General features: G+C 45.3%; 1 protein-coding gene across 1 annotated transcript in view; it reads right to left on the bottom strand.

Annotated features, from left to right (window-relative positions):
- The window catches only part of PTEN (phosphatase and tensin homolog), a 41,318-nt gene extending 19,228 nt beyond the window's left edge, over positions 1 to 22,090 (bottom strand). The window contains exons 1-2 of the mRNA XM_069979081.1: positions 21,803 to 22,090; positions 3,997 to 4,081 (exon numbers count right to left, since the gene is read on the bottom strand). Of these exons, the coding sequence (XP_069835182.1) occupies positions 3,997 to 4,081; positions 21,803 to 21,881 (164 nt within the window). The 5' untranslated portion in view covers positions 21,882 to 22,090. The remainder of the gene's footprint in view (positions 1 to 3,996; positions 4,082 to 21,802) is intronic.
- Between the last annotated feature and the right edge of the window lie 499 nt (positions 22,091 to 22,589).

The following is a 22,589-nucleotide window of genomic DNA, read 5'->3' as shown; positions in this document are numbered from 1 at the left end:
CGAATAATGACAAATCTAGTGTGTATACAGAGTTAAAGGGGACCTGTGTTATACTTCCTAAACTGCAAGTCATTGGGGGGGTTTCTCAAAAGCTTCTCATCTCCCTCAGCCATGATTGATAGACCTCTCTGGAGAACACCTGCAGACTCATTAGGAAGTGCTTAATAGTCATTTATACAACTGAACAAAGACAATATGAAGACAATAAGCTCCCCCTAGTGGCCACTGCAGGAAGACAGCATTTTACCATTTAAAGTAAATGTGTTGCATAAAAAAAGTGCTGCAGAGTGCACAGGCATTCTGCAATAGAGCAGGAGAAGCTGAGCAGATGGATTTAGTTTTGTGGGAAAAGATTCAGTACAGCTTGTGTTCTCTTAACACATGTTCTCACACACCCTGGACATGAGTCAAGTGTGCGCTGCTACTTGAAGGCAAACAGTCATCGCTGTATGCATGTTCATATAGGGACGGCCATCAGTAGCAGGAACACCCACTTGACTCCTAAGCCCAAAAAAGGCTGCTGCTCTTACATCAGATTTACGGGCATATAAGACACTGGAAGCACAAGAAAAAAAAGGAATCAATGTAGTTGACTTCAAAGAGCTTTCGTTTTGGAGAGTCAACCAACCATACAACCTCAGTCCCCCCCACCCCAATCCTGGATTATTCTTGTTGTTTGCTGTGTAGAGATGAGCGAACCGGGTTCAGGTTCGAGTCCATCCAAACCTGAACGTTCGGTATTTGATTAGCTGGGGCTGCTGAACTTGGATAAAGCTCTAAGGTTGTCTGGAAAACATGGATACAGCCAATGACTATATCCATGATTTCCATATAGCCTTAGGGCTTTATCCAAATTCAGCAGCCACCGCTAATCAAATGCCGAAAGTTCGGGTTCGGATGGACTCGAGCATGCTCATCTCTTTTGCTGTGTCAATGAGAACACTGAGCTCTTGACAAGAAAGAAAAAGTCATGGTGCCCAGGTGGCTCTGTATGCCATATCATACATCTACTCCAGGTCTTTAGGGACCTGACTTCATCTAAAACAACAACTTTATAAAGCTACATGACTGCAACAAGGGCCTCAGATCTTGCAGCAGCCACAAGCAGAGTGGAAGTAGGGAAAGGATCCATGAACTGAGACATCTAACCTTATTCTAACTTTTCCAGAACACTTCCATCATGAGTGAGGCGCTCCATCAGCGTGCCATCACAGCTGCTCACTAATAGGATACACATACACAACTAGTAGTGAAGACTCTTCCCCAGTAAATATACACTGAATACAGTCATTGTATTTAACATTTTAATGATCTCAAGAAATGGGTGAGGGGTCTTTGATCTCCAAATCAATATGCATTTTTCCACTCCAGCTCTCTTCGCTGCATCTGTTTCTAACTTCCTGTTTGGCTCCATGACCGTGCAGTCTGCAGAAACAGGCTTTTCTGGACGCTGGCTGCTCCATCAGGAAGCATATGCTGCAGCACTAGGGTCCCTGGCCTAAGTTTCATACATATACTTTTTTTTAACAGTTAATTCCCTTGACTATTAACATGCAAAGCTAAATGCCTCCAAAATCTAAATGGGCAGAGATCACCACCCACTGCAAGCTGAGGCCCCATAAATGACGTAAGACCAGGAAAGGCTGAAGATGTGGTCTGACTAAGTGTATAGCTATGTGCATGGTTTAAAAAAAAAAAAAAAAAAAGTCACATTCACAGACCTCTATGACCACAAACATTTTTTTTCCTTTTTCAGGTGAACGGAGTGACGTTTTAGCAGTAATAACTTCCTCATACTTTCTATAGAAATCATAGCTGGCGCACATAATCAGTGCAGGAGGAGGACTCTTATCTGGCAGTATGGCTGCTCCTTGTGTAACTGCTAACCAATGCTGCTACACCTTTATTTGTCATTGCACAGCCTGGCTTGCCGCCAAAGCTTAATACTGTTAAGTCTGAAAGATGAGGAGACAATCGCAGGCAGAGTAAGAGGACACATAGCGTGCGGGCTCTAGAGGTGGTTCCCAGCTATAGACCTCGGAGGCCCTAAAGGGGAAAAGGAAACAAATCTGATCCATTTAAAAAAAAAATAAAAAATCTGAAACTACGTTCTTTGTGAGGCCAACAGAGCATCTCTTACCTAACGCTAAATACATATTCCTTGTTACCACATCCTATATATTTATTGAAGGGGTTATCCGGGATTTTACAAACATAGTTCCCCCTTTAAAAACAGCATCACACCTGTCCTCAGGCTGTGTGTAGTATTACCACTTAGCTCTATTCTGAGCTGTAGTTCACACACAATCTGAGGACAAGAGTGGCGCTGTGTTTGGAAGAAAGCAGCTATTTTATTTAATCAAGTCTTCCCATATGGCAATCATTCATTCATTCCTACATTCAGAAATTGGGGGCAGCTTGGCGCTTTGTCTTCACTTCTCAAATCAAGTGCACTCATTTCCCATGACAAGGAATTGGTTAATTTCTTAAGACTTTAAAAGGTCTCGACTTCCTCCCCATCAGACAGAGGTAAGGTATGCTGAAATATGCTGCAGCACTCCCCCGCTTCTGTCTAGACACTTCTGTGCCCATCAATGCTACATAGCTGTAGTCTCATCACCTGGAAGACTTGCTGGACAAGTATTAACCCTCTCAGTGCTCACATAAGAACAGAGAATCTGATCACAGGGCAACAGGGTATCATTCACACATCTCCTGCAGATTTGATGCTGTGTAAATATAAAGGAAAGGCTGAACGCAGCATTAAATTAATAGCACTGACTATATCCAATATCCTTAAACTGAACTGCTGACCATAAGGGTAAGACTGGCAGTATTTCAGAGGTAAGAAGGCAACCAGAGGCCATTCATACAGCTGTAACCCTCTAGTGAGCAAGACACCGGTGGGAGATAGAGCTCAATATGTCTGCAGGTACCTAGTCATCCCTTCCCAATAGCAGATCTACTATAGATGTGAGCAAGGCTTTATGTGATGAGCGCTGGAGCCGACTGGCTGTTAAGGCTTCTGATAACAAGGCTACATTTTCTATGAAACAATTCTGACTCATGAGGGCCAACACATGGTGACAGCATCTGCAGTGCATCTGTAAAAACCCTCTCAGAGGATACACAGAACGGCAGGTTTACTGGGGTCACCATTCATTCCCAGTGATCTGGAAGGTGCTAGCATCACTATGATCTTACTTATTTCTGTGTATTAACCCCAAAAGCTGAACCATTTTTCCCAAACTGTCCAGTCTGCAATGGATATCAGAAAAGCCAAGCTCAAAAGGCCTGTTCCACTTTCTGGTTGGAGACAAAATACTTGCAGACTGGCCAGTCCCTTTTTAGAGGTGACTGAATCTAGGGTATCAGTTCAGCAACTACCCATAAGAGTCAGGTGTACCATACGGAGGACTGCCATAACTGTGGATTCGGTCAGGAGTACTATACCTGACTTTTCCAGGTAATCCTTGCTCTGATGAAAAAACTGAAAAGCTTCCAGAGATTGGGCTCAGCAACCCGGATATATGAAGCTTTCATGAGACAGTTTCCAGCCGGCCGCCATATACATGACCAGAGATTTACAATAGTGACCTCCTGCCTTATACGAGACCTAATTTGATTCTAAGCAGAACAAAGGCGTACAGGAACCACCAGTCTAATGACGCGGTTTACCATGGATGGCATTTTGGTGCCTTTGTGTAACTACACATCCTGTTAGAAAATGAAGGAAGCTGTTTAGACAATGCAATCTGGGTCACATCTAGTTCACTTGCAGCCATTCGGATGGTCAGGAGAAAAGTCTCACTCTTACACCAAGACTCAAAACAAAAGCATGTGAAAGATGGCAGCATCTATAGTATACATCTAAAACAGTGAGCATTCTAGGCCAGCGTTACCCAATCTGTGGCCCTCCAGGAAGGCTGGCAAGGAATGCTGGGAGTTACAGATTTCCAATAGCTTTAGGGTTATGGACTGGAAGATACTACTTACCTTACAACATCATCTATATTGTTTCTGTATACACCTTCAAGTCTTTCTGCCGGAAAGCCCATGGCAATTATGTTAGGATAAATATCTGAGAATCCAAAGTTAAGGAAACCAAGGAGCATTGTATTCCAATCTAATACAGTTCAGAGGTAGAGAAGCATGCCACTAGGCCCCCCTTTAGGTTATGCCCACCATGGGCATTAACCGCCTGGTTTTTGACACAGAAACTGCACCAATTTCCATGACATCATTTATATTTTGAACAGTTCAGCTGTTAAGTTCCCACCAAAATCAAAGGGAGCTTCATCATACACATCAGACAGTCAGCTGGCCCCATAGAAATCAGTAGATTCAGCGTGTGAAAAAAGTAATCTGCAACATTTCAGCTCCTAAAAGTGTTCGGTATAAGGAATCACTGTACTATCCTACCCAAGTGTCTGGGACCCCATTATACAAAGTAATATATTACATCAAACACTAAATCATGGATCATCTCATGTCATGCATACAGAGAGTAAGGATAAGCAGCAAATCAGAAGTGTTTATCAAAATTCATTACAAGTCAAAGTTTTTTTTTAAGTGACGGGTACACTTTGAGCAATGTTTGACATGTCAAAAGTTTATCCAGGTTTTGGTTGTTCAGGCCTCCTACTAATTTCCTGAACAAGAGAGGTGATCATGGCGATCTTAACAGCCCCAGTTTCCACTTACTCTTATCTTAAAGCTGGCAAGAAGAGAGGCAGAGTTCCACACAGGGCTGGACACAGGGGGCACTATGTCTTTGGGAAGGTATACAGAACTCATTTTTCCCTTGAAGCAACTTGTAGTTTCTAATCCTTCTACTCCTGCAACAATGGAAGTTCATGCATCATACACTGGCTTCCTACACTGCTGCTTAGGGGCTTTTTGGGTATTTTTCTTAGCCTTCTGCATCAATTCTTCTGTAGGACAAACCTATAAGGGAATGTGTTTGACATTTTAGCAAGAAGAGTCACATTTAAATTGCACAAGGAAATACTAAGATTTTAAGACATGCGGTGGATTTTTAAGACATGGCCCACATCTAAAAAAAAAACAAAACCGGAAATCTGACAAAACAGCGGATGTGTGAATTAGGCCTTACTGCTTTCACAAAGTCCCGGTCCCACCGCAGAGATATCCCCGTCCGAAGCCGCGCGTGCGCTCATCAGAGATGAGTCCGACGCCCATAGAGAATGATGGCTCCAGTCATTATGGACATCGGACTCACCTCTAGGGAGCATGTGCGGCCTCAGATGGGGATCTCTCTGTGGCAGGACGGGAGGTGACAGGTTCTCTTTAACACACGTAAGTTTCACCCATAGAGAAAAGCTATAATATTTCTGTCTCCCTGTAGCATTTCACAGTTCTAACTAAAATCAACGCATCCACAAATGTGCTGGAGTCTCCAGAACAGGAGATGCTTTTCACACCGACTATCCACAATGGCCGTTACATGATCAGGAAGTGGCTGATGCAATGCAGGTTTCATTTTTCCAGTCAACCAAACAGAAAATAAGGGAAATTAGTTTGTTGCTATGGACGGAAATGTTACTATGCAAAGCTGCCCAGGGCAGCCCTGTAATACTTGTCCTATATGACTACGTAACACCCCAACAATTTGCTCCCTACAACAGTGTTATTCTAGGCATGTGATAAAGGCCATAAATACACAATATCAAATACACTTTGAACAGCTAGACAATGAAAAAAACAAAGGGCTGTAATATTAGTGTAGACCACTTAAGGGAAACCCTTTCCGTTCCCATTTGCAGCCAATTACTAGGACATTCCACAACAATTACCAGCCGGCAGCAGGAACGAGAAGACGGCCTTTCTACAAATGTTAATTTGCTGCCTTGCTCTTAAATCCTCCTTCCTTAAACTTTTCCTGCTTTTCCAAGATCCTATCTCTAACTACAAGACAGAGCGTTTTGTAGAAGGGAACACAATCTGTGTCTAGGAAAACGGAGTCCTGTGCAAAAGCCTAAAATCCTTTATGTCAGCAAGAATAGGACTGATAGGTGGGATCGAGAAATAACCTGGGCTACCAAAGGTCAATCAAAAAGAGAAAAAGCTAATGGAAAGCTAATGCATATTAGAGGCTAGACCACTAAACGGGGGGCCAAAGTTTACATTGTTGTGCGTTTTTCAATGTCATTTGGTCATCCCGCCCTTGACAGCAGATACATATAGAAGGAAAGTTCACCAACAGACAATTCCATCCCATTCCTAATGAAAGAGGTAATTTCTCAAGGGTTTTTAGCAATCCCTAATCATGTAGTGTCTGACTATATACCTTGGTCATACAGGGTCTTCAATGTGGCCTCAGCTCTCTGTGATATATGGGGTTTTACATTGCTGTATATTTCCTCAACTTAATAGCTTACTTCCTAGCCCATAATGACAGGAATGACAGTTCCTGAAAATTCATCATGAAGCTGTGCCTACACCACTACTTGTGAGTGACAGCTATATTATATTGTATTATGTCAATCATGCCACACGAACAAGCCGCGTTCCTCAAGGGTTAAAACTATAGTAATACAAGCTTTACCAGCCTTTCCTTTATCTTTTCCTTGAATATCAAACCGATCAGCGCTTAACAATTGCAGAAAATTATATCCACAAAGCAATTTAGTATCTAATGGCAACAAGAAACAAAGCGCCTGTGCCTGGATGACAGGAGGTGGCAGAGCCTTCAATAAAAGCAATGCTGATCTCAAAGTTCAGGAACAGAAGAGAAAATTAACAGAATGTATTCATCTAGATGTCAGAATGGACTGAAGATGTTGGACACAGCCAAAAATATCCACAATGGCTGCACGCCTGCCACGCACGTCGCAGGGCTGAAAACTGGCGCCAGATTCAATCGGCATCCCATCTGTAAGAACCCAACCTAAAAACAAGCAGGAGCAGAGCACACAATACAGGGCATTTTGGGAACACTTCGGGAACTATAGAGAAATCCCAAAAGCCAAAGAGGGCATCTGGGAACTGAACCAGTAGTGAACTCTTTCAGGTCTGCAGAGAAAGGAGTTAAAATCCCAGTAGAAGGGAATAAAGCCATGTCTGTTCTCAGCTATGGTGCAGACTCTCGGCAGTATCTCCTCTTTCAACAGTGAGCACTTTGTGCTCCGACTGCCACAACCAGTCCAAGGAAAACGCCTTTGGTATTTTCAGCATAGGGGATACATTCATGGTGTCTGCCAAGTTCATTTCTGAAGTGACTGTACTTGAAAACAGCGCTGTTATATTCTAAACTTCAGATCCTGGGGCAGGAAATAATCCTTTTTGGCTTCAATCTCTCCTAGAGATGTTCTTCGAAGAATGCCTGTTTCACTCTCCCAACATGAATAGCGGAGAGCACTTGTGGATCAAACATGTTAGAGGAAAAGGGATTAAGAATTTGACAGTACGCTGCATCACAAATGGACCAACTAATCACAACTAAAACAAGGCCCAACGTCCCGGGCTCGGGATTATCTGATGGAATACACATGCCGTCTGTGAACGCTTGCTATTACATAGTGGACTGCAAATTAGAAAATGTAAAGGCACACATCCATAGATGTGAATGGGGGCGTTTCTGCAAGGTGTGAACATTCCCCACAACAATATTCTCCTGTATGTCTCACAATAGGACCATTACCTATTCTACCAAACTTCTACAAAAGCAAGAAAGACAACAAGGAGTATGGGTTAGCGCTCCACTAGATGTTACAAGGACTGCTGGCAGCGTCAGTGTAGTCTATTTACTGGAAGCGTTCCACAATATAAATGGCTCTTCAGGAAGAGACAGCCCAAGTGTAATAAAACAAGGGGAGCTTCACAGATGCATACCTTCCAACCCGCGCTCCACTTGCAGCATCTGTACACTATCCCTTGGCTGGCACGCATCAATGACCCATATATTTAAGGCAGACAGCAGATGTGGTGCAAGGTCAGAAGGTATCAAATTGCATATCCACAGCTACAAGTGCCCACAGCTGTCCCCTCCTAAACAAAGGCCACGCTGGTTACACAGAAAGGCAATGCTACAATAGCTGCACTATTACAATACATTCCCATGTGGTGTAAACAGCAGATCACTATTCGTACTTCACCCTAAACACATGTGCGAGTACACACACACAGTTTCTTTCTGTATTACATTCTAGGTGCAAAGATTTTGAGATCCCCAGAATGTATCCATAAAGGTAATATACAATTTAAGTCCATTTTTGCCAAAGGAGAAAATGTTTAAAAAAAAATAAAACAATACAAGATGTCCCCAGGGTTTATAAAAAGATGCCACGCCAGATCCCTAGGACAAAACTGTACAGTAGTCCCGTTTAGCGTGATGGCTATACTGCATTTATATCTTCAACATCAAGGAAGCTTCACCACAACAGATTAAGTAAGTCTGGGATAGTTACAATGGATCACAGAAATCAGTCAGTGGGCGACCAGACACCCAGAGAGAGGTCATCACTGCCCATAGATGAGTAACACATGCCTGCACATTAATGTCAGTCACATCCGGCCTGACACCAGCCAGTCACCACCCACTGTCTTTAGGATGGCACCAGCTCGTAACTTTTAGCCATTACGTATCCACTAAGCATTCAGGACACAGGATGGAGCACAAGTCCATCACAGTCTGCCCATGAAACATATGCTGATATTTAGTATAATCCCAAGGTATTATACCCATATAGGTCAGTAATACACTAGTTCTACACAGCAAACACTTAAGAGAAGCCAGAGCAGTGGAGCTATTTTAATGACTATTACCTGGAGACAACCCAGGTGTCAGGTAGCCAACGTGCCTAGAAGTCTGCTGCTGGCACCTATTTTTATGAGTTGTTTTCTGTTAAAACACCGACAGATTTTTCTCAGGCCAGAAAATTGTCACAATGTCGCTAGGACACAGGAGTCAAACTCGCGGCCCTGCAGCTGCTGCAAAACTACAAATCCCATCATGTCTGGAGAGCCAAAGCTTTAGCTGTCTGGGCATGATGGGAATTGTAGTTTTGCAACAGCTGGAGGGCCGCACGTTTGACACTTCTGAACTAGGTGTCTAAGTGACTTCTACCACAATACAGGCTTGTGCATCGTTCTGGTGTTAGAGAACTGAAGAAGTGATAAATCAATCTATCATGTGTTATACCAGCCAAGAATAGGAATACCTGAAGGTGCCCATTTACAGGACAGCCTGTATCCTCATGACTATATTATTTCCTGCAGGCCAAAGGCTGCACACAGTGTAAAGATCCCAGCATCACAGAAACATGGCTACTGCCAGCATTAGTAACATTATGGACTTGCTCATAATATTCTGAATATATAAAGTAAACTTCTATTCTTGAATGATCAACTAATTCTGCAATAGTGCCTCTATTTTTATATTCCTACAAAAGCATAAAATACTACAGAACAAGTGTATACCATTCTAGACACAGGCATGATATGAGCAGTTTACTGCAATTCTATCATATGGGATCTCCAAGTATATAGTCAGAGGTCATAGTAAAGATTTTGCTGCAGTGTAAAAACACTCTTCCCAGCATTTCTCAGGACTATTCCATGTGTGGTACTGCCATTTATTAGCCAATAAACCAAAAACCATTTAGTACAACCTTGATATAGGAGTGTATGTATATAAACCTTCTGGTGCTAAGGCTGATCGTAGCATTGGCAATAACCTGTGGACTGAACGCTGTTTTTACAGCTGATGCAAACCCTATAGCTTCCCTAAGGGCCTGTTCACACCGAGCAAAAGCAGCGGAATTTCAGAGCTGAATCCATGCTGAAAGTTCCGCTGTTAAAACAGCCTAAAATCGAGTTGAATGAAAATTCCGCTCTGCAGTTCACACGGTGGAATTTCAGCATGGAACGTTCCGCAGCAGATCCGCTTTCCGCCAGAAGAATGAACATATTCATTCTCCCGCTAGCGGAAACCTATACAAAATCATTGGGGCTGCTTCAGCGCTGAATAAGAGCAGAATTGAAAAGAAAAAAAACAAAACGAGACACAACCCAAAGGAAATTCTGCACCGAAATTCAGCACCAATTGCGCATGAACACTTTCTCAGTATGATGAACCCTAAATGTAAGCGCTGCAGATCACCTGTGTGGTGAGAATGTCAAGACTTCTCTATGGTTTCTGCCTGATGAGGGAGGCTATAGCTGTGCAAATCAGCTATTGATTCGCTTAGTCTTGTAAAAGTTCCCAGCAGCGTTGTGATTCCCTGGAAAGCCAGAAATGAAACTGGACTGTCATTCCAAGAAAGCAGAACACTTGGAAAACGGAACAACGGTTACAAGACTAAATTAATCAATGGCCAATAGATTAGAGTAAGTGAACCTTACCCTGATAGTTAAAGGGAATGTGTCAGAAAATGACTTCTTGATTAAATTTAGTTTTTATGTTAAAGGAATTTTTTAAACAATTTTGGTGACTTTTTGGTCATTTTCCTATCTATAATAAAAAAATATTCCTGATAGCTTTAGTTTAGGTAATTTTCCTTCTCACCACTGGGGCTAAAACTAAGCTGGGACTTCCTGTTCTGTCTGTGGTGATAAGAGGCTGCTGTAAAGCAATCTGTACAAAATCGCAGCAACATGTGATACCATTAGATAAAGGAGACAATAGCAGCTCCCTGTGGAATGACCTCTTCAAAATCAGAGCATGCTCAGTAATGTTCCACATTCATCTCAAGGGGACAGCCGATGTAAAATGAACACAGATTATTACATGTCTATTTTACACAGGCTTGTTGTGCACTTAACTGTATGCTGCTGAGCTGGAGCAGTATATAATTACCGAGCAGCATATGTGTAGCATTACCATCACTGAGTCATATGGGCACGTTTGTATCTAGTGCTGAGCAGTCACATAGAACACAACTTAAAAGCTGTTTTGGCAGAGAGCTATGAAAAAGTGGTAGGGGAGCTTAATACGGTGTTCACGCACATCTGCATAGAGAACTATGACCCATAAGGAACTTCTCACTAAGCCACCAGGACAGGACCACTTGGCGGCTTCTAATGATGTCAAACAAGCGCACAATGTGGCGGCAGGCCATTGACGTCATTCATCCAGCTGGTTACTCAGTATGAGAGTTTACAGCAGTATGTAACAGGAGGTCCTTAGAACCTTGTGTACCTATTTTACCTCTCATACTGAGCCTTCTATCTCAAGCGAATTTAGTCTCATCTAAGAATACTCACAAGATGGATTTCATGAAATTGCTGGAGGGGTTACTGCAACCTCTGGGGGCTGTTTAGACATTGGCACATATAACATGCAACAAATGTGCGCAGACTTATAATCACTGAGAACATGGGCTAAGCCAAAAAGACAAAGGCAACACATATACATTGTATACTGGTTGCATCTAGATATTAGGTATCAAACTGAGGCCTCCCACCAAAAATTTGTCTGTTCAGGCATAAAGGGAAATTTTGCAACAGCTGGAGGGCCACCATTTTGATACTTTTGCTCTAGATCTTAAGCTGATGTAGTGGACTTACAACTATTGTGTAAGCTCAGATATTATGTATACCATACAACTGCAGCACAGTAACTTGTGTTATCGCCACTAATTTTAATCCATGGAGGGTGCACAGAGTTCTCAGTTTAAACTAAATGCTAGGAACCCAAGAAAAGCATCCCTGAAGCCTTCTAGTTTTCAAACTTCTCAAGTCCTCTTTGGGGATATACATTAAGCCTGTTTACATTGCGTTTTAAGCCAAGTAATGAAATGGACCTTTCCAGTGCCAATGGCCATTCCTGACTACTATCTCCCATCAGATATGATACCATCTGATTCTCTTATAGCTCTCAGGGTTAAAGGCGGCTTGTTAATAACCTCTAAAATATAAATTCATAATATATAAAGTCATGTTCCAATGGTTTCTAAACTGTATACTTTGAAAAACCTGAAATACAAAGCATACAAAAAGATTATGTACTAAAGTATAAAGAATGCAGCATATCGGGTGAACAACTGTACTAGGCTTTCACATTTATATCTGCTTCACACTTTACTTGTGGATCAAAGCAGGTACCATCCACATGCTGTAAAAAATGTCCATTGTGAAAAATGACCTAAAGTACAGATCTTACAATGCACTGCATCTCAATGTCTGTTATAGCTGTCTGTCAAGTGATATTGTCACCCCCTTACTCTGCTGCACTATATATATATTTTACACATATATACCCATATAAAACTTCTATCTGCTCTAAGGGCCCGTTCACACTATGGAATCTGTGTCAACTCCTGCCTGCTATCTGTTTAAATGGGTGGGCTCGCACGCCTCTGCTTAAAGAATTGACATTCTGTAGTGTGAACGGGTCCTAAGACAGTGCTCAACTGCGGTGAAGGCCTGCCTAGGGGACTGACAAGTTTTATATAGGTATATATCTAATGTGCAGCATCTAAGCTTGTGGATGGCACATAAGGGGGGGGGGGGGTGACAGTATAACTTAAAATCACGTACGTCGTGGCCGATTTTCTTCAGATCTGCAGCAGGAGCAAAAGCTGCTTGTGGAGCTACTCTCTAGGGTTAGCTTCACATGTTCAGATACCCGCTACTTGCTTGTATTTTTGCAGTGTTTACTACTGCTTTTAGCTTTGCTCCATCACAGCTGAATCTTCATCAGAGCTTCACCATCTACTAGGGTCTGAAATTCCCCTTCTGCCTCCTCGCAGGCTCTGGCTGCTGTCCAGTTTTTACCATACACAACTATAGCCACAAATCCTGTCCCAAATGCAGGTCTTCTCAGGTGAACTTGCAGTATCATAAGGCCTTATGCTGCTGTCAGATCGGGTTATTAGACCCAGGGTGATGCTGGGATTTGCAGCACACTACAACAAAATGTGCCAAACTGTGAGAAACTGCCTTACACTACCTGACTGCAATGTACAGACACACGTACAAGAAATCCAGGACAATGCAAAAGCCAATTTCTATTACAGCAAGTAAAGAATGAGTCTCCAACTGCAGCAAAGTAATGAGAAAGCGCTTATCAGGTTATTGCCACATCAGGCAAATGAAATGAGCCTCAGCATGGAGAAAAGACTGGAGATGTAGTCAGTCTCTAGTACTGACCTATTAGAGCATATAAAAGTCACCTCTAAAACTTCTTAGCCATTTACATAAAATTGGGGAGATTTATCTGTCTGTGCCCCAACACAAGCCAAGCCCAGGGGGCGCAGCCAAGCAGGGAGGAGGCATGGCCGCCTCCACCACCTGATTTAGCATAATTTTCTTTGGAGGCATAAAGCATGGGAGAAATCTACACATGCGTGCGATTTTTCTCTTTGGACTACCCCTTTAAGACCAGTGTACAATTTTCCCCCAATGTGTAGGCCCCCTTCCCTGTATCCATCCCCTCCTTGTATATCCCCTTCCCTGTATCCATCCCCTCCTTGTATATCCCCTTCCCTGTATCCATCCCCTCCTTGTATATCCCCTTCCCTGTATCCATCCCCTCCGTGTATATCCCCCTACCCTGTATCCATCCCCTCCTTGTATATCCCCCTACCCTGTATCCATCCCCTCCTTGTATATCCCCCTACCCTGTATTCATCCCCTCCTTGTATATCCCCCAACCCTGTATCCATCCCCTCCTTGTATATCCCCCTACCCTGTATCCATCCCCTCCTTGTATATCCCCCTACCCTGTATCCATCCCCTCCTTGTATATCCCCCTACCCTGTATCCATCCCCTCCTTGTATATCCCCCTACCCTGTATCCATCCCCTCCTTGTATATCCCACTGAACTTGATTGACATGTGTTTTTTCAACCGTATTAAAGGGAACCAATCACGCCAAAAATCCATCTTAAGATAAGGAAACGTGCTGGCACATCACCCAGCACGTTTCCTAAACATCCCCCTGTAACCTCCGTGCCCCCCTCCATCAGTCAGTAATCTTACTTTTAAAGAAGTCCCACGCTGTATGTAAATTTCTGGCAAGTAGTCACGGTGGGCGGATTTAGTCAAGGTGGGCAGAATCAGTCACAGCTCCTGGGCGTCTGTAATGGCTGTAATGCCGCCCAGAGGGGCGTGCTTGAGGTCTGCCTTCCATCCACGTGACCCGGAGGCTGGCGTTTCACGACGTCATCCGCACACAGTGCAGTCATCTTCTGGAGTCCGCGCATGCGCAGTACGTCGGCGTAGTCTCCCGTCGTACTGCGCATGCGCGGACTACAGAAGGCGTCTGCGCTGCGTGCGGATGACGTCAGCGAGCCGCCAACGTGAGACGCAAGCCGCCGGGTCACGTGGATGGAAGGCAGACCTCAAGCACGCCCCTCTGGGCGGGATTACAGCCATTACAGACGCCCAGGACCTGTGACTGATTCTGCCCACCTTGACTAAATCCGCCCACCGTGACTACTTGCCAGAAATTTACATACAGCGTGGGACTTCTTCAAAGTAAGATTGCTGACTGATGGAGGGGGGCACGGAGGTTACAGGGGGATGTTTAGGAAACGTGCTGGGTGATGTGCCAGTACATTTCCTTATCTTAAGATGGATTTTCGGCGTGATTGGTTCCCTTAAACTATGTAACTATGTAGGTGATAGCACCGTGATGGGCAACCACCACAAGGTTTTGTTTTACACAGTTTGATCAATGTGGGCTGATGACTGTCTCACTTGCTTTTCTAGGTCCCCAATGTTAAGAGTGTAAAGAAAAACCACGGAGCGGGCAGACAGCGGGAATCTGATGCCGAGCATTCGGGTTCATACGAACCCGAACCTCGGAAGCCTTAGTGCAATGCTCAGACCACAAGTCCTACATAGATCATGTGTTACCAGAAATACATGGCTGTTCTATCAGTATCCTAATTCTCCAACATCTTGTGGAGCATGCACAGCAGACATCCATGATCTCATCTCCTCACATATCAATAATGCCAAAGTCTAATACACAAAGTAACAGAATAACTAGCAACAAACCAGCTACACTGTAAGAACAGCCCAGACATCCAGTGTACATGACAGGGAACTGGCTTTTGGCCAAATTACATATTTTCTTTACAGGCAGATGTGTAACAATACAATTTCTCCATTCCTGAGAGTATGGGCAAAAGAAAATAGTGGCCAAGAGTACAAGAGGTATTCCCTTACAGAGATCACCTAATAAGCAGAAGGGATACAGAGCCCATATTACAATAGGAAAGGTATTCTGATGACCGTATGGGTCATTTAAAAAGGAACAGATGGGACAATCAAAACAAGACAGGCGAACCAATAGCCTACAAAACACGCAGCTAAAGGAACTTAAATACATTGCTCCAAAAGGCCCCATTCACACTTTGAGTAATTGAGAGGGCGCATGCTCCTCCGCTTCCGACGCTCTCCACTTAAAAGGAGTGACATGTAATTTCTTTAAGCGGATAGCGGCGGAGCGTGCACCCTCTCATTCACTCAAAGCAGCACACTGAGCACAGCAGGATTCTCCACCGCGGAATCCTGACATTCTTGCTCAGTGTGAACGGGGCCATAGAAAAGACTATTCTGAAGGAGTGAGGTCATGTGCAGTGTCCCAAGCAGGCACAACCCTGGTACAAAAATCAAGCAGTTTCAGAGGTTAACTATAAGCCAGATGTACTGTAGGGAGCTGTGATAAGGCACCCAGAAAGGTGCACATGGAAGTATCTCCATCAAAAAAACAGCAGCATTCTTAACTATTGGCTTCTACATTCAACATACTGGCATTGCAGCCCCATAGATGAGGCCTTAAAGTGACACTGTCACCCCCTTTGTGCATTCTGACACCTCTATACAGGTGTAAAGGGTAAATTTAGCGTTTTTCATACCTTATTTCATATCATATGTCATGGTGTTTGTTCAAGTAAAAAGTGTCTTTTTATCAACTGCAGATTGTATTAAGTGGACGTGGCCTCACAACATTAGTGCCACGTAGCCCCGCCCACAACGGGCCTGCCCCCTTGACACCCATTGTTGTCCGACGTAAAGGGGGTGGGGTCTAGACCTTTCGACCAGCCTGTTCCAATGGCCTGCGAGGGGGCGTGCCAATTGAGCCGCTGTGGGCGGGGCTAAGTGGTGCTAATGCCGCGAGGCCCCGCCCACTTAACACAATCTGCAGTTGATAGAAGATCACTTTTTACTTGAACAAGCACCATGACGTATGATATAAAATAAGGTATGAAAACCGCTAAATTTACCCTTTACACCTATGTAGAGATGCAAAAAGGAGGCGACAGTGTCACTTTAAGATAGAATAAGGGCCCTATTAAACGGAGCCATAATCAGCTGACTCAGGAAAAGACACAACGATCAACTGAGAAGTGTTTTTTGGTCTTCAGCTAAATTCGTCCGCCAGGAGCGCATCGTTACGGGTCCTAGTATATACTTCCTCTACTGTAGATCACAGGTCACAAATAATGATATCTCTGCAACACAAGATCCCAGGTAACATGATGCACCTGTATAATGAAAGCATTGCTAGGACCCAACAGCGCATAGTTTTTGACAATGTATCGACCCACAAAAGGTTCTGAAGGTTTTGAAAACATGACTATAGTACTGTAAGTCCAAGTTATATCTACATATTACCTGCAATAACTGAGGAAGAGACAAAACCTGTTAGTCATTGGCTGCCATTAGCGATACTACAGACTTTTCAAGCCAGTGACGACTTATAGTAGCTGGACATAAAAACTACTATAGACATTTATAGAGAAAAAGAACTCGGACAACAGACGTCCAGAGACAGTGACCACCTGGCTCCTGAAATCTCATCTCAGATGCATTGGCCGCCTGACTATTTCAATCTTGTACAACATGTCCATGGACACAGCAACAATCTTAAAGCGACTCCGTACCCACAATCTGACCCCCCCCAAACCACTTGTACCTTCAGATAGCTGCTTTTAATCAAAGATCTGTCCTGGGGTCTGTTTGGCAGGGGATGCAGTTATTGTCATAAAAAACAACTTTTAATCCGGCAGCGCTGGATCTAACGGCCGGGGCTTACATTTGTATATGCATTAGGCTGGCACACCCTCTCTGTCCTTCCTCCCCACCCTCCTCAGCATTAGGAATACTCAAGGCAGATTGCTTCCTATTCCCCACCTGTGGCAGCCCGGCACATGGGCTGGATTGTTAATACACCTGTGCAAAGCTCAAACAGCAGTAAATGTTTCTGGATTATTCCTAATAATGAGGAGGGTGGGGAGGAAGGACAGAGAGGTGGTGCCAGCCTAATGCATATACAAATGTAAGCCCCGGCCGTTAGACACAGCGCTGCCGGATTAAAAGTTGTTTTTATGACAACTGCATCCAATGCCGAACAGACCCCAGGACAGATCTTGGATTAAAAGCAGCTATCCGAAGGTACAAGTGGTTTGGGGGGGGGGGACAGATTGTGGGTACAGAGTCCCTTTAACCAAGTGAACAGGGCTGGCACAAGTATGACCTGGAGAGCTGCAGCAGGCCCCATTCATTTTATGGGCGCAAAAATAGTCACCTACGTTCGTAGACCTAGATGCCCATGACCAGAGAAGAGAAATAGATGAGGCCTGCTGCAGTATGCCACAGTACACACATTGTGGAAAAATGACTGTTACCTGTGATGTACCACTAAATGCAGCGCGAAGCCTCCCAAAAAGTTTTGTAGCTGTAATATAGCAATCTGAGACGGATAGTACAATTATTAAGAAATTAAAATATAAAATCTGCATCTTGATATCCATTCCAGCTACCGGAGCCTAAATGTCACAATGTAAGATGTGCACACACCAAAAGTTTCACTTCTGTAAATCACTACCTATCATAAGGGCACAACACATTCTGGAGTCAGGCAAGGGAAGACACATAACTGAAACGGAAAACTTTATAAAAAGGTACAAAGACAAAGAACTACCGTAAAATCATCACTTATCCAAGGCTGATAGAAATATACTAATCTTCTCAGAACGCTATGTAGCTATTTGTCTAGACTGAATAGCAAATGCAACTGAAAGCAAAAATTTCCATGAATACATAAAGCCAGAACATCGCTATAGCTGATGTATTTCAGGCATCCTGCTGGTCATATTGCAGACTACTATGGGGTCGTATCTTGGCATTTAACTTGCAGAATTACATTAGATAAAAATGAGAAGGAAGAGTATGACGTCACCTCCAGAGATCTGCACCCGGCGCAGTCACTGACAAGTAACACCAATGGAGAACAGACTGAAATGCTGTCAATAGCACGCTGCTGAATGGCTGTGCTGATGTATCCTCTACAGGTCGTGCACAATCCAATGCCAAAAGAAGAGGGGGGAAATAAAACCCAAACAGCTTCTGGATCAGTGCCACAGCATCTAGCAATCCTCTACCAAGGGAACAAAAAATGACTGCAAGGAGTCTGATGCAATCCTTCTACATGCAACCTGAATTTCATCCTAATCTGATCTGTGACTGAGCTCAGGCCTCAGCAACAATGGATGATTCTCAGTCCCTGAATGATCTGCAAGAAGCCACTGGCGACCCAGATGGAGGATGAAACCTCTCTAAGGAAGCTTCATGAGCCCAAAGTAACCTCAGAAATGCAGCAAATAGCACAGCTTGCTTTAGAAGACTAAATGCAAATTAAACAGAAAACCTCTGTGTGTCTCCCTGCATTGTAAATGCCACCATTAATACCAGCTCATATTAAACCACCATCACTGTATTATACCTCCCCTCCTTACACCTCTGCACATCTCTGATGACAAGCCGCCCAGATGGCTCGATAATGGTGTGTAATGTAATAATCTCTATGCAGTGTTCCATGGCTGTCAGTCTGCATGGTACAGACTGTCAGCGATGACATTAATCCCCCATGAAATCTGCTCCCACCAACAGGTACTGCAGCTATGACTGTGGGCACCCAGATTCTCCTCTCACATTACCAGTCTGCCCAGGCGACCAATCCCACCCAGCATCACAGGTATTACAGGCTAATGATACGCTTGTTATGTCAAATATCAGGTTATCTGACCCACTCCAATATTTCATCCATACTGCAGTGCTAGCTATGCAAAGGCTTTCCCCCCTAAAAGTAATGGCATGTATTTACAATATGCCAGCAACTATATAATTGTGAGGGGGTCCTGACTGCTTGGTCCCCCTCAAATACTAAAAATAGAGGAGACCCTGCACAGGTGTTCAATACAATATTGGCTACTGTAAAACATGACACCTGGGGGAACCCAGACTGATCTGTCACAGGAAGAACCAAACACTGCAAATAGACTACACATGATAAAATATGAAGGCCCCAACTTCTGAGAGCTATGTAGGGAGGACAAATTCTAACCTGTAATATAAGCCAATTTATACGCCGAACCTACTGTGGTGTACAACTAAAACAGTCTTAAAGGGATTGTCCAAGTAGCTGTAAGCCTGGGAGGGGGTAAATAATAAAAACACTAACCTTCTTACTTGGCGCAGGTAATATGCCGCTTCAATCAATACAGTACTGCGGATTCCAGGGACATAAAGTAACAGGGCCCCTAAGCCAGTGGCAGGACCCCGACACAGCTGCTGATTGGCTAAGCAGGCCTGCTACATCACATCCCTGAATCAGCATACTACCAGTGACAGCACAGGAGCCAGGATGCTGATCCATGTTATCCCCCCCAAAGCACATAGCTAAAGAGGGTTTCTGCCTGGACAACCCCTTTAAGCCACAGGATGCAATGACAAAGCCATGCTCAATGACTACTATGCTGAAAGGGCTACCTGAAGACATTTAAGACAACTTTTTGGGATGCTTCCTAGGAAGTATGCAACAAAGCCTCTCCACTAGTTGGACCAGATGGATCCTAAAATCTACAAGACCATCTGGTTATTAGCCAGTATCTATCGTTATGGTGTACGCCTATGTATATAGAAAAAAGAATCATTGACACGCCACTATTACTCCTCTGACAACTGTGCAAGGCCAACATGGATATAACCTGTCAGACTAGAGTAATACACTGCAGCCACCAGGCCTCTAAAGAGACCACTGGCCATGCTTCTGTTATACAGGATCCCTCCCGTCCTGCTGTGCTGGAATACTGCAGCCTTCCCCCCTATTCTGGCCCAACAAAATGCAACAGAACACAATAAACCACAGCAAAATAGTTACACCAAACCCCATCCAATAGCACACTGCCTCAACACTGTGGCCCAATACATACACACATATATGACTAAATCTGAATAAGAGTCCAATGACTGGCTTCCCGAAAAGTATGATTTTTTTTCATGACCGTTGTATCATAAGCAAAAAAAATAAAAAATTATATATATACACACACATATATATAACGAAAAGCAATTGAAGATGTAACCAAGCACAGATCATTGGTGCCATGACAATACAATGATAGCAAAGACTGACAGTCCTCCAACCACAGAAAAGGCCTTCATCGCCCAGTCCAGAGATTCAGTACATTGTACTACAAGAGGTCCACTACATGCTGGATCCTAGGATAAGCACCCCTATAAGGTGTGTGGGACATTGTGTACACCAAAATAAGCTCTCCTACTGGAGGTGTGCAGTATATGGTGTACCCTAGAATAAGCGCTCCCATAAAATGGTGCAAAACACACTGTACCCCAGGATAGGAGCACCCATAAGTAGCACAGTGCCTGGTGTACCACCGGATAAGCTCTCCTACAAGATGTGCAGCACATTAGGATAAGCCCCCCAGAATGCACGCTTCCATAAAAAGGTATCCCAAGATAAGCACAGCTATAAGTGGTGTACAGTACATGGTGTAGCACAAGGTAAGAGCTCCAATAGAGGTGTGCAGCAGATGTGTGCACCCCAGGATAAGCACACCTATAGGTAGCCTACAGCAAGTGGTGCACCCCAGGATAAGCACACCTATAGGTAGCCTACAGCAAGTGGTGAACCCCAGGATAAGCACACCTATAGGTAGCCTACAGCAAGTGGTGCACCCCAGGATAAGCACACCTATAGGTAGCCTACAGCAAGTGGTGAACCCCAGGATAAGCACACCTATAGGTAGCCTACAGCAAGTGGTGAACCCCAGGATAAGCACACCTATAGGTAGCCTACAGCAAGTGGTGAACCCCAGGATAAGCACTCCTGTAAGAGATGCAGTATGTGCACCCCACCATCCCTTCTGGACACAGCATCACTCCTATACAAAGGCCTCCAACCCCACAATAGGGGCACTCTACTCTACCACCAAACCTGCAGAAAGAGATCTTCACAAGGCTCCATCACTTTCCCCCTCCATCCAGATGCCCCAGCCCTGTCCCCCTCCATCCAGATGCCCCAGCCCTGCCCCCCCTCTATCCAGATGCCCCAGCCCTGCCCCCCCCTCTATCCAGATGCCCCAGCCCTGCCCCCCCCTCTATCCAGATGCCCCAGCCCTGCCCCCCCCTCTATCCAGATGCCCCAGCCCTGTCCCCCTCCAGCCAGATGCCCCAGCCCTGTCCCCCTCCAGCCAGATGCCCCAGCCCTGTCCCCCTCCATCCAGATGCCCCAGCCCTGTCCCCCTCCATCCAGATGCCCCAGCCCTGTCCCCCTCCATCCAGCCCTGCCCCCCCTCCATCCAGATGCCCCAGACCTGCCCCCCCTCCATCCAGATGCCCCAGACCTGCCCCCCCTCCATCCAGATGCCCCAGAACTGCCCCCCCTCCATCTAGATGCCCCAGCCCTGCCTCCCCCTCCATCCAGATGCCCCAGCCCTGCCCCCTCCATCCAGATGCCCCGTCACCCCACCTCTATACATGCAGATGATGGGGGTAGTTGTGCGCAACAGAAAGAAATGGATACAGGTCAAGTCCAAGTCGAATCCATCCTCCTGGTATCGCCTTTTGTTCCTGCTGACGAACTCCTTGATGATGGCGGTCATGTCGGGGAGCCGGGGGGTGGGGAAGAAGGAGGAGAGGGGGGCAGTGAGGTGCTGCTGCTGGTGGGGGGCAGCAGCAGCCCCGGCTCCGTGCTCTGCCTCCTCTCCCCGGCCGTGCAGCTCCCCTCTCCGCCCCCTTCTCCTCCTCCTGCTGCTGCTGCTGCTCCGGGGGCTGCCGGGGGAGGCCAGAGTATGGCCGGAGGGACCGCACGCCAAGCGGGGGGCTGCGGCCTACTTCCTCTGTAGATAAGCCCGCTGTATCCTAAGAGTCTATCCGCTGCTGCCGGCGCCGTCCGGGGTGCACAAGTCCTTCCCGGGTCTCCCCTCCACCCTAGCCGGGCTCGCTGTCGTGATCCAGGGGAGAAAGCGGGGTATCCGGGGCGCTGCGCCCTGCTCTTAGTCCTCGGTCGCTTTCTGTAGCGGATCTCCAGATCTCTAGGCAGCCGGAGCGAGATGGCCCGGTGTTGTCGGTGCAGGAGCCCGCCTGCCGCGTCTCATGTCTCCGCCACCGCCGCCGCCGCACGCTCAAGCTCCCATCATGGCTTCCCAGCGAGAGTCAGCGAACAAGCAACGACGCGTATCCCTCCGCAGCGCACCGCTCAAATCACTCCGCCTGCCTCGCGCCATATAGTCCGCCGCGCCACATCACCCTCGGCAGCTTTAAAGGCGTTAGCTGAAGCCTTTCCCAGAAAGATTACATACCAGGTCCAC

Source organism: Dendropsophus ebraccatus, chromosome 8, assembly GCF_027789765.1.
Source record: "Dendropsophus ebraccatus isolate aDenEbr1 chromosome 8, aDenEbr1.pat, whole genome shotgun sequence".
NCBI classification, from domain to species: Eukaryota; Metazoa; Chordata; class Amphibia; order Anura; family Hylidae; genus Dendropsophus; species Dendropsophus ebraccatus.
The sequence above is the reverse complement of the archived record's forward strand: the minus strand, read 5'-3'. Positions and strand labels throughout refer to the sequence as shown.